General features: G+C 41.7%; 1 protein-coding gene across 1 annotated transcript; it reads right to left on the bottom strand.

Moving 5' to 3' along the window:
• Positions 1-7,440: 7,440 nt before the first annotated feature.
• LOC127421733 (E3 ubiquitin-protein ligase RNF26-like) lies at positions 7,441-11,800 on the bottom strand. The gene has a single exon (XM_051664801.1). The coding sequence runs from the start codon at positions 11,200-11,202 to the stop codon at positions 9,880-9,882; it is 1,323 nt and encodes a 440-aa protein (XP_051520761.1). The 5' UTR covers positions 11,203-11,800; the 3' UTR covers positions 7,441-9,879.
• Positions 11,801-13,736: the final 1,936 nt, after the last annotated feature.

Here is a 13,736-nt window from a genome sequence, read left to right as displayed (position 1 = left end):
TGATTCAAGACAAGTAATTCCAATTTTCCACAGGCTGCTGGCAGAGACACACACAGAATGTTGTTCTCAACATTTTTGCACAAAAATTGAGAAATGAGAGGTACATTTGTATCATCCCTTTGTGCAATTCATTTCCATGAGGTCATGGCCTACCTCCACCCAGCTGGAGAATAGTGCATTTCAAATAAACCCAACAGTCAAAACAATGTTAGACGGGTGTCTGAATCCAAGCCCTGAAACTCCCAAATACTTTTAGAATTTTGATATATTTAACATGTTTTTTATATTATTTATGCCTCTCACCATGGTCAACTTAGTCAACATACCCACAAACCATGTCATACCCACAAAATATTTTTTTCAAGCACATGTTCTGATGAGTTTTTTCCTCAAATGTTTCAGAGTTTGTCACAGTCATAAATTTGAAGTTGGCATAAACTGTACATCAGCTGTTACTTGTTCAAAGAACTACAAAATACATGGTAATGCCATGGTACATTTTACTATATTTTTGATAGTAATTGCAAATTCTAAACTGTATTCAGATGAAAAGATTTGAATGAACTCCCTGTAATTATTATTATTATTATTATTTAAATAATCAGATTCTGGTTTCTAAATCATCTGTAATTCTAATACATTTATTACATTTGCTCCCGTTCTTATTTTAGTTGTTAGCTTTGCTCTATTAACAGCATGAGGTGTCATTTCATCATCATAAAGATAATTATAAAAAAAGGAAGAATAAGTAATACAAATTAATTATCTAGTTAAAAAACCATATTGAAGCCAATCCATCCTAAATCATCTATAATTCTACTGCATTTATAACATGTTCCTTATCTGTCACTCACTCGACGTTGTGTCGATGTAGTGACACTAGGGGTCACTCTTGGGAGCCCCAAACACCTCTGCTTTTTTGAAAAAAGGCCAATGAGAATTGGCGAGTGGAATTTGCATGCCACTCCCCCAGACATACGGGTATAAAAGGAGCTGGTATGCAACCACTCATTCAGATTTTCTATTCGGAGCCGAGCGGTTGTATACAGTGCACTGAATTCAATTCCCTCCAAAGACGTACCTCAAAACTGCTGGATTTATGGTGCATTTCAGTGGCTTCTTCCCTCTGCACCCGTGGAGTGCAGAGAATGCCCCTAGGCGCTTCGGCAGAGTGGAAATAAGAAAGTATATTCTAAAAGAGTATATATTCATTCACAAAAAGAGCGGCACACACGGAACATCTTTTTAAAGATGTCTTTCCGTTTGTGTGTTATTCTTCTTTGCGGTCGTTATCTCTTCGCTTCTGATGGCCACGATCGCTGTCTTATGTGTCTGGGAACTGCCCACGTGGAGACATCGTTTGTGGATGGGTCATGTCCTCATTGCGAGAACATGACCATGGCAATGTTGTGGTCACGGCTTGCTTTCGTAAGAAAGCAAGCCACCCCAGTGGCTCCCTGCACTGGTCCTTCTACCTACGGGTTTGAGGCCATGTCAGTTAGCACTGAGGGCGATTTGGGGACATCAATGGGACCACCTCCACCGGGTATGCTCCCACGGACCTTCCATTCCCCAGCACGCTTGCTTGACCCAATCGGGCTCTCGCACGAGACCGCCGGCTTGTCTCAGCTTTTCCCTCAGTAAGCCTACTTGCACAGACCCTGTGCAAGGTCATGGGAACCTTGGGCACATAGCCCGGTCGGGGTCTCAGGATCACGATTCGCTGACTGAGAACGCCTGCAGGTCCTCTACCCTTTTGATGGAAGTGAGCGCAGTCAGGAGGGCAGTCTTTAAAGAGAGTGCCTTAAGCTCAGCTGACTCCAAAGGCTCAAAGGGAGCTCCCTGTAGACCCCGAAGGACTACAGAGAGGTCCCACGAGGGGACGAGATGTGGTCTGGAGGGATTCAACCTCCTAGTGCCTCTCAGGAACCTGATGATCAAGTCGTGTTTCCCCAAGTACTTACCATCTACTGCATCGTGATGAGCCGAAATAGCGGCTACATACACCTTCAAGGTGGAGGGGGACAGCCGCCCCTCCAGCATCTTCTGCAGGAAGGAAAGCACAGATCCAACTGCGCATCACTGGGGGTCTTCAAAGGCATACAGGCGCCTCGTAGAGGGAGCCCTAGCCTGAGTGATCGTGTCTACCACCGCGGGTGGTAGGCCACTTAGGTCTTCCGTGTCCCGTCCAGGGGTCAGACGTGGAGATTCCAGAGGTCTGGTCATGGGTGCCAGATGGTGCCCCGTCCCTGAGAAAGAAGGTCCTTCCTCAGGGGAATTAGTCGGGGGGGCTGTCGCGAGCAGCGTGAGAGCCGAGAACCACGTCTGGGTGGGCCAGTAGGTTGCTACTAGGACAACATGTTCCTTGTTCTCCCTGACTCCTTTTAGGGATCAGGTGGTGAACCTGCAAACGCTGCCCCAGGAGGAGGCAGACCCAGCCTTGGCGTTGCTGTATCCGGTGCGAGCTTTACGCATCTATTTGGATCGCACGCAGAGCCTTAGAAGCTCCGGGCAGCTCTTTGTCTGCTTTGGTGGACAGCGGAAAGGAAGCGCTGTCTCCAAACAGAGGATTGCCCACTGGGTCATTGATGCCAGCGCAATGGCATATCAGGCTCAGGATGTGCCACCCCCTGTGGGGTTACGAGCCCACTCTACCAGGAGTGTGGCGGCCTCCTCTTTGGCAGACATCTGCAGAGCAGCATGCTGGGCAGCAACCAACACCTTTGCAAGGTTCTACAATCTCTGGGTTGAGCCGGTCTCGTCCCGTGTATTGGCAGGCACGAGCAGGTAAGTTCCGGGTCAGCTGGCAGGGTGTATCTCCCTTGAGGTGAAGACATGTGCTCTTGACTCCCAGTCATGTTCACAGACTGTGATCCCTGGATGACTTTCCTCCTTAGCCCTCTGGCAGTTGAGTTTGTGGAGAAATTCGCTGACCGGCCCAGTACGTGCGCTAATGAGCCCCTGTACTGAGGTAGGTGCTCCACATGTGCTGGTTCCCCGAAGGCGACCCCATGTGTATTTTCCGCAAAATCGTTTCCCTATCGGCAAACTGCGTCTTCCTCGGGCAGAGGCCCCTCTGCCCCCGGTCGCCATGCTCTGTAGAAACTCCTCCCCCTTCGGGTAGGACCTACCATGGGACCTCTCCACATGACATACTTCCGACAAGACTCGGTAAGACCATGTGACATATTCCACTCAAAATACCCCCCCCCTTTTTGGGTGGGGTGTGGTCTCCGCAGTGTCTTCCCCTTGGGAGGGACACCCCCTGAAGCAGACACTTATGGCTCCCAGTCAGTTAAAAAATTTCACTCTTTTTGGGGAGAAAAGGGAGGGAAAGAGGCCTTGGCTGGGCTAGCCTCTCCCTATAGTTGGCCAGTCGACTTGTTCCTGATGGACCGTTCGACGCTCATAAGAGCACTGGGGGAGGTTATGTGACGGTCTGGTGTGCTGGCTATGAGGCACACAGCGGTCTGCCCATCACACACCACCAGTTCACGTAACACAGTTCAGATAGTTGTGGCATTTTGTATAGGGACCCCTAGTGTCACTACATCGACACGACGTTGAGTGAGTGACAGACAGGGAACGTCCTGGTTACTTTCATAACCTCCGTTCCCTCCGTTCCTCTTGCCACAACGCTGAACTACCCGCTGAAATGGCCGGGACCTGGTCACAAAACCTGAATGAGTGGTTGCATACCAGCTCCTTTTATACCTCCTGGGGGAGTGGCATGCAAATTCCACTTGCCAACTCTCATTGGCCTTTTTTCAAAAAAGCAGAGGTGTTTGGGGCTCCCAAGAGTGACCCCTAGTGTCACTACATCGACACAACGTCTCGTTCCCTCCATCAGGGAACAGAGGTTACGAAAGTAACAGGACGTTTACATAGTAAAGGGGTAGTTCACCCAAAAATTAAAATACTGTCATCATTTAGTCACCCTCATGTTGTTCAAGAATTGTTTGACTTCCTTTCTTCTTTGGAATACAACAGGATATGTCAAGCAGAATATTCAGTCTCAGTCTACATTCACATTTATTGCAATGAGATTGAATGGTGACTAAGACTAACATTCTTCATAACATCTCCATATGGGTTGGTGAGTAATTGACGACAGATTTCTTTGTAGTTTTTTTTTTTTTTTTTTTGGTAAACTATACCCTAAGTTCCCATTCATTAAAGGACCGGTTCACCCCAAAAATAAAAATCTCATCATTTACTCATCCTCGTGCCATCCCAGATGTGTATGACTTTTTTTCACAAATGAAGATTTTTAGAAGAATATCTAAGTTCTGAAGGTCATTACAATGCAAGTGAATGGTGACCAGAACTACAAAAGCTCCAAAAAGGAGATAAAGTCAGCATAAAAGTAATCTGTAAGACTCCGGTGGTTTAATAAATGTCTTCTTAAGTGATCCTTTTTTATTGTACACTGATGAGCCAAAACATTATGACCACCTGCCTAATATGCTGTTTGTCCTCCACATGCCGCCAAAACAGCACCAACTCGCCAAGGCATGGACTCTACAAGACCCCTAAAGTTGTCCTGTCACCAAGAAATTAGCAGCAGATCCTTCAAATCCTATAAGTTGCGAGGTGGAGCTGCCGTGGATCGGACTTGTTGGTCCAGCACATCCCACAGATGCTCAATCGGATTGAGATCTGGGGAATTTGGAGGCTAGGGCAACACCTTGAACTCTTCATCATGTTCCTCAACCATTCCCAAACAATGTGTGCAGTGTGGCAGAGTGCATTATTCTGCTGAATGAGGCCACTGCCATTAGGGAATACCATTGCCATTTGGTGTACCTGGTCTGCAGTGATGTTAAGGTAGGTGGCACGTGTCAAATTGACATCCACATGAATAACCGGACCCAGGGTTTCCAAGCAGAACATTGCCCAGAGCATCACACTCCCTCCAGCGGCTTGTCGTCTTCCCATAGTGCAACCTGGTGCTATCACATCCCCAGGTAAACACGGCCGTTCACGTGATGTAAAAGAAAACGGGACTCATCGGACCAGGCGACCTTCTTCCACTGCTCCAAGGTCCAGTTCCGATGCTCACGTGCCCAATATTAAACCTCTGGTGTCGTATGGATTACATTTATGCTGACTTTATCTCCTTTTTGGAGCTTCTGAAGTTCTTTTTACCATTCACTTGCAAATAATGACCTTCAGAGCTTAGATATTCTTATGAAAATCTTTGTTTGTGTTTATCAGAAAAAAGAAAGTCAAACAAATCTGGGATGGTATGAGGGTGAGTAAATGATGAGAGAATGTTCATTTATCAATGAACTATCCCTTTAACATTTTAGCTGTGTGCTTTGCTGTAATAACAACAGAGGGCGTCTTTTCATCATCATAGCCATGGCTGCAAGTTAAACTACACCGTGTATAGATAGTCATCAGATTACATTTATATACAGTTGTTACATACAATAATAACAACAGCGAGATCTTGTTTGTACCATTTATCATTTAGTCAGTAGTTGCCAATTTTAGAAAAATCCTTGTCTTCATCTGTAAAAAAGATCTATCGTTTTCCCTCCCAGTCCTTTTTGGCCCACAGGCAGAAATGTTCCTTTTGACCCAAAGGCAGGACCTCCTGTATGTAAGACAAATCCAACCATGTTCATACATATAAGTTCAGTGGGCCCAGGGCTAGACAAACTGACAAATACACTGTGAACTGAATGACACTGAACTGAGCTGGATCTAGGCATGCTGCTTTATGCTTCTAGAGCTTGTTCCACTGTAGGGGATCTAGGAAACCATGTCCAAGTTAATTTTAGCCCCTCCCTATCATTGTATCAATAATGTATTTTTCACTAAAGGAGTTTGTCAAATGCTTAGGGGAGTACAATGTGGTGCTTTTGCTCTCTCTTACTGCAGTGCAAATAACACTAATTAGATTTTCTTCATAGCACTGTATTAAATTACAACCTCTACTGTCTATTTTTGTGGTGGATCTTGTGAGAATTATTTCATATTTTCTTTGTTTATCCATTTTTTTTGTGAATAACTGAAGGGTTCCTCACACATGGCTATTTACTTGGGAGCAAGTCAAAGGGTGGCCATTTATACATGACAGTGAGCAAGGTTAACTTGTGGCAAATCCATAAATCAATCAACAAATAAATTTTCTCCCAATTGCTCTGTAATCCTTTACCAGAGAAAACTACTGCCATACTATTGCTACTCTATCTGTAAATACTGTATAAAAGGATGACTCCTTAGTTCTTTATGCCTGCACTGACTGAAATAAACACTTATGTATTCATTTAGCAGACACCTTTATCCAAAGATTGCAAAGAGAACTGTAAAGTAATATAAAAATTGGAACTAAAACTGTTAACTAGATATTGGGACAATTTAATTAAATCCCCCTTTTTTATTTTTCATTTTGTAGCATCTTACATGTGACTTACATGTGTAGTGAAACAAAAACAATCACAGACAATGCTAAAAAAAAAAAAAAGAAATTAAGATAAAATAAAATCTTGAAGATAAAAATATCTTTCATAAACTTTGCATGTCTACATGCTTGGATACAAATATTTTGCTGGTGTTAATGATAAATAATAATAATAAAAAAATAAAAAAATAAAATAAAAAATAAAAAAAACATTCATGATATTTTGTGCCAAAAGAGCTCATTTCTGAAGGAAATGCCTTAACCCAGACTATAGACTCATGACAATGTTATGTGAATAACAATCAATGGAGTGGTGATTGGTTTGATCTCAGGGCACAAAATACACAAGGACATTTTTTTTTTTATGTTAAATCTATAATGATGAATCAATTCCTAAACTTTCGGTTATTTTTAATGCATTGTTCTCAGGTATGCAGTGATAAGTAGCAGATACAGTATTAGAGATGCAACTAAATGTTAGTACTATAGGGAATTGCTTGAATATTTTTAGTTTAAAAGTGTACAACTGTGTCTGCATCATTTCCATTCCTATGCTAAAAAAGTTGAAATGTGGAGCTGTCCAGTGCTGAATGTATCTGCTTATATACTAACATTTGGATTTCACACAACAAATATCATGTTGATCCACTGAAGGCTGGCCGTGAAGACAAATAACTACTAAATAATTGACGTATACTGTATGTTTAAACAACAATGTATCCCAAGGCAGAGACTAGTTTCAGTTGACTGATTCTATTGGAATGATACTGGAATGGGCTTTGGGAAAGTCATGACTAATCAACTGGAGGAAATGGTCTCCATTTCACCCTCCAGTTCATAAGGTCACCCATGCTCAGCAGCTTGAAGTCTCTGCTTTCCTGCTGATGTCAGCGTAGAGGATCTTACATGTGGGAGAAGCAATTTATCACAATCAAAGACACTGTCTGTTGAGAAATGCATAACAGTACAGTAAGGAAAATTCTACACATAGTATTGTGTTTTGATAAAAGACAAGGCAATTACAGTCACACAGTCAAATACTGTTTATTGTTCAACTAAATGCTCACTGAATGTGGCTTTGATATTAACCAGGCCTCAAATGAGATACAGACATCTGCTCTACCCACAAACATTATCATAAAGACCTTTGTATAAAATACACATCTGTGGTACAAGAATACAAAAAAGGCTTGGGGATTAAAATGTGAAAACGAAAATGCAGATTATTTAAAAACCATATTCAAAAACAGAATAATAAACCATGGGTTAGTGCTTATCATTTGCTTTAACCAAATCCCAAACTGAGAGTGAATGAGAAATAATTTGGAACTGTATCCAATCTTGTAAAAAGGCAACTAAACTCTTCAAAAGGTTAACAGAGTGAGAAAGAATATACCAGCATGGAGCTTGCAAATGTATTTGTCCTCTTAAATTTACTTGATTGTCTTACACTTTGTGCCTGTTCGAATGCAATTTGATTTAAAGTTATGGGTTGACCATGAAACAGATTATCATATAAGACTGAATAAGATAAACCAGTATTATACCTTGTGTCTCTAATGTACAGATAGGCTATAAACCAGATACACTGCAACATACACTGAATAAAGCTAGGCTAAAAGCCTTTTTGCCACGCTGATGTTTACAAAACAGCACTCATGTGGGGATCAGTCAACAACAGAATTGAATTACCGTCTCTTGAAACAAAAAATATGCACAAAATTTCGATTTTGAAATGCACTGATCAATACCATTTCAGCAGTGAGAGAGCATTTAAAAAAACCTTAATGCTGTTCAATAATAAATGACAAAAAAGTATGAATAGCTAATACATCATCCGATTGTAGAATGGCTTCTGAAAATACAGTAGTTAGATGCCTATATGTACTCGAATAGTGTGCAAAATAGCTTTGGTGGAATGATTACAAGGTAAGCAAAGCAAAACATACACAGATTTCTTCAACACTAAAAACAAATCAATATGACATAGTAAATGTTCCCATTAAACCTTTGATCACTTTGTACAGTCAGGCAAGATTTAAAGGAATGTTCCATGTTCAATACAAGTTTATTTCAATTGACATCATTTGTGGCATAATATTGATTAGGACAGAAATATTTCAACTGGTCCTTAATTTAAAATTACTAAACTAAATGTTCTCACCACAACTGTACAGAGTGGTTATCTGAGTGACTGTAGATTTTCTGTCAGCTTGAACCAGTTTGGCCATTCTCTGTTGACCTCTCTCATCAACAAGGCGTTTCCATCCGCAGAACTGACGCTCACTGGATGTTTTTTGTTTTTGGCACCATTTTCAGTAAACTCTAGGGACTGTTGTGCATGAAAATCTCAGGAGATCAGCAGTTACAGAAATACTCAAACCAGCCCATCTGACACCAACAATAATGCCACGGTCGAAATCACTGAGATCAAATTTTTTTCCCCATTCTGATGGTTGATGTGAACATTTACTGAAGCTCCTGACCTGTATTTGCATGATTTTACTGCTGCCACATGATTGGCTGATTAGATAATCGCATGAATAAGTAGGTGTACAGGTGTTCCTAATAAAGTGCTCAGTGAGTGTACAATGGAAGTGAATAGGGCCAGAGCATAAGAAAATTAAAATACACACTGTTTTATAATTATAGCCACAAGATGTAAACACTGTATGTGTTAACATGATTGAAGTGTGATAAAAAAGGGATTTTCAGGCATTATGGCTTTTACCAGATTACATCCCAGATTATAACAAAGTTGGAATACTGGATAAAACTTATATATAACAGATAAAACAGATAATGTTAATAAGTGATTTTATTACACTTAAACTATGTTAACCTTTGTAAGTGCCTTACTATAACCACTATTTTTGCTTGTCCTTATTTTAATAAACAAGGGACGAGCCGAAATTATCTTTTGTGCTAAACAATATTATGCCACAAATGTTGACGATTGAGTTTAACCTGTTTTGAACCCAAAACATTCCTTTAAGTAGACAACAATTCATACTATAAGGCCCAGATTTAGTATTGTAGTATACAACTGTTCCCCAAACACTCCACAAAAGTTTGCTCAACATCTCAGACCAAAATATAGCAAAACATCCATCTTCACAATCAACATCCTATTTTTAATGTCTCTTTTTAAAATACAAAGCTTACATTCACATAATATTGCTGTATGACAAAAAAATAGTGTTACTGCTACAAAAGCTGATGGAAATAAATGACAATGAATATATAAAATATATGAAAGCACTGTCACAGGTGTCAGCCTAACCACCACCATTATTTTTGGAATTTATAAAAAGATATGATTCAAAACTATTTACAAGCAACAGTGATGAAAAGGCATTAGTGGAATGGACATAAAAGATGTAAAGGGAATGCGTGGTTTCCCCAAGAGAGGAACAGTGCTGCTCAAAAAACCTGAGGATGACAAAAACAGATTAGTAAACTTCATTTCAAAGATACACGTCCATCGTCTGCAGGATCATGTGGCGACACAGAGGGCAGTTGTGTTGGTAGATGGGTTGGCTCAGCAGAATGTTTGTGCAGTCTCTACACAAGCACAAATGGCGGCAAGGCAGAAGCACTACAGTCTTGGTGCTGTCCTGACAGATTACACACTTCTTTCTCGCTTCTTGCTCTTGTAATAGTGTCAATAGGTTGTCAGTAGGCAGGCCTTTGCAACCGTCCTCAGAAGGAAACTTCTGTAGCGGCCTATGAGTGCTGGAGCCGGGGAGTGCCAGGTCTAGAGGATCGTCCACCTGCTGGGTGCCCTGCGGTGCATCCTCCACCTCCTGGTCTTCTCCAGCCATGCCAGCTTGAGGCGCTCTCTGCTCTGGGTTGGGTTCTGGCTCTCTCACCTCCCTGTCCACAACCATGCCGGCCTCTATCCTCGCAGGAACCACCCAGAGGCCTATTCGGCTGCGATGCCAGGCCAGCCGTTGCCACACATTCCTCTCAAGCATGTAAAGGCGGTGCAGAGTCCTCCGGAGTCGCCGCAGGATGGGCACGGTGTTGATGTAGTTGGCTATGTTAAAAGCTGCTTGTCGAGGGAGTGCAGGGTTTAGGTAGATAGTGGTACCCGCAATGATCACCAAGGTCAGCAGCAGCCCGTACAAGTTTCGCAGGAAAACACTAACAAAGATGTGGCACACAGAACCCATAAACTCCATGGCCAATCTGCATGGCGTCCACAGAAGTACTGAGGTGCCTACAAGGCTGCTGTAAAGGAAGGTAAGTACAGTCAGGGTCAGCTCAAAAGCTTTCTGCAAAGGGCAGGACACTGCTTCCACTGTGCTGACCAATAAAGCATATAAGTTTTGTGTGCCTATGAGCAGCAGGTTGATGATTGTGTTGATGAAATACAGCAACAGGCTGAAGACAATACCACAACCCTCCCAGGCCTGTCGCAGCAAACCATGTCCTGATAGCAGTCCTCTGTGCATAAGCTCTTTGGTGCGCAGTACTAAATGTGAAGACAGGTATCCAATCATTTTGAAGCTCTCCAGAGCACCTCCAAGCAACTGCATCCAGCCTCCAACCATGTTATGGGTCACAACAGTCACGCCGTCCCTCATTGTGATGATGCAAAGCAGAGTGAGATTCCAGCACTCCAACACAGAAGTTGTGAGTAGCATGGGCAGACTATTGACAAAAGAGATCAGTGCCACCAACAGCTGAATTAATGAGCTGACAATCACGAAATTTAAATCCAGGAGAAGGCAAATGAGATCTATGCATTTCCCGATTGAACTGAAAACAAAGTTCAGAAGACCCATAATAAGGAAACGCTCGTGTGTAGTGTCAACGTAGTTCACTAAATTTGACTATATATCATTCGTCTTCTTATTTGAGCTCCGAAACGACCAAAGCAGATAACTGTTCATTCTGTTGTTACCAATCTGGCACAAACAAACAGCTTTGGTAGCCGAGCTAGCTAGCGTGCTAACCCATTCACGTTTGAAGAAACGTTAACGTGAACACAAATTATTCAAACACCATTGCTAATATGACTGAGCGCTAGCTGGGAATTTTAATTTACCTGTTTTGGACAGAAAAACACGAGTTACACATAGCTAGCATAGTGCGGTAGCTGCTCACACATGGACATGAGCTGCTCGGCGGATGTTTACGTTTGAAAATTGAAACTGCTCATGTTTGCTGATTGCGGATGTCTATAGTCCAAACGGAGTTATAAAGGACCCTTGTAAGCACACTGTCTTGGTGAAGCATCCACGTTATTTTAGGAAGCTCCAAGGCTACCAAAAAAAAAAACATTCAATGGTTTCTTTCTTTTGATTATAATTTGACAAAATGAATGCTTCTCTCGTTGTTTCAGTCCGTTGTTTCCGCCTTCCAACAGGTGTTGGAAGAGGATCAACTCTGCACTCGGGCTGCGCATAAACGCGTCTGTGAGGAGACAAAAACATGAATATTACGCGCGTTCATCAGCGTTAACACATATCACGTTTATTTATTCCTCCTCCTATTTTTTCTCTTTATATACTGTCTTTTCATTATCTGATAGTATAAAAAACACAAAATAAGACTTTTGTGTGGAGAATTTACGAAGTTGGTACTTGGACTAAAAATAAAATCTAACTAGGTGCATCGAGAGGCGTTTTAATAGTGTAGAGATAAAGTGTATAATTTCTGCGCCACCGGACGGAACATTCCCTGCGTCAAAAATCGCGTATACTGTCACAGTATGCACTGTATTTAATGAAGGACGCACTTCTCGCCCGGTAAAACAGTATGTTCTTTAGCCCCTTAAACTCTGGAGAATTTTTGGGCTGCCACCCTCAATTTTTCACACTCAAATTTAAAAGCTCACCATTCACACATACTGTGGACTAATTGCAAAAAATTGCAATTAAGGACACGTTCAAATTATTCATAAATATGTATGTGTTTATAATCTTATGATAAACAGAAAGTTTATTACAGTTAGTAAACATGTAATTCTGGTTCTGTTCACTCCAGCTCACTTTGAAGTCTTAATTTATTCCACTAGATGGCACCAAGCACTAGAAAAAAAAATAATATTTTTTTGTCTCTCACATTCCATCACTTCATACAGATCTGAAATGTAGGTGGCGCTCTAACGCATTGTAGCCCTCAAAGATGTGCTCGTCCATAGACATTCAGTCTAATTTTCAGTTCATGCATCACCCTCATTATTTAATTGAATATCTCAGCTTCTGTGTGGACTAGAAGCTAGAAGCTGTGTGGAATATAATTTCATGATATACACTGGTATACATACTCCGCATGTGGAGGCTCATGCTACACTCCGTGATCCACCCACAACTTACCATGCGCCCCATTGAGAGTGAGAACAACTAATCGCGAGCACGAGGAGATTACCCCATGTGACTCTACCCTCCCTAGCAACTGGACCAATCTGGTTGCTTAGGAGACCTGGCTGGAGTCACTCAGCACACCCTGGATTCGAACTCGCGACTCCAGGGGTGGTAGTCAGTGTCAATACTCGCTGAGATACCTAAGCCCCCCAACACCTTATCCTTAAGTAATCATGCTAAATAACTAATTTGGTACTAGTAAATCACTTGCCATTATATCAAACACAGCTGAAAGGTATTTGGTTCATTAAATGAAGCTTAACATGGAATGGAGTGGAGTGGTGGTGGCGTAGTGGACTAAAGCTCAAAACTGGTAATTAGAAGTTTTCTGGTTCAATCCCCACAGCCACCACCACAATTGTGTCTTTGAGCAAGGCACTTAACTCCAGGTTGCTCTGGGGGATTGTCCCTGTAATAAGTGCACTGTAAGGCACTTTGGATTAAAGCATCTGATAAATGTTAATGTAACTTTGTGTTTGTTTTTGAGTTGCTACAGTATGCAATAGACTGGCATGTCTTAAGGTCAATATTAGGTCAAAAATGTAAAAAACAAAAAAACAGCTTTCTCTAGAAACTTCTCAGTCAATCATTGTTTTGAGGAATGAAGGCTATACAATGCTTGAAATTGAAACTGAGATTTCATACAAAGGTTTTCACTACAGAAAGAGATGTGGAAGGCCAGATGTAAAACTAAACAAGAGGATAAGTACATCAGTGTCTCTAGTTTGAGAAATAGACGCCTCACGTGTCCTCAGCTGACAGCTTCATTGAATTCTACCCGCTCAACACCAGTTTCATGTACAACAGTAAAGAGAAGACTCAGGAGTTGCAGGCCTTATGAGAAGAATTGCAAAGAAAAAGCCACTTTTGAAACAGAAAAAGAAAAGGTTAGAGTGGGCAAAGAAACAGACATTGGACAACAGATATCTGGACAAACTGACAGCTAGAAT

This window comes from Myxocyprinus asiaticus, chromosome 31 (assembly GCF_019703515.2).
Source record: "Myxocyprinus asiaticus isolate MX2 ecotype Aquarium Trade chromosome 31, UBuf_Myxa_2, whole genome shotgun sequence".
In the NCBI taxonomy this organism is placed as follows: domain Eukaryota; kingdom Metazoa; phylum Chordata; class Actinopteri; order Cypriniformes; family Catostomidae; genus Myxocyprinus; species Myxocyprinus asiaticus.
This window is presented reverse-complemented; position numbering and strand designations above follow the sequence as displayed.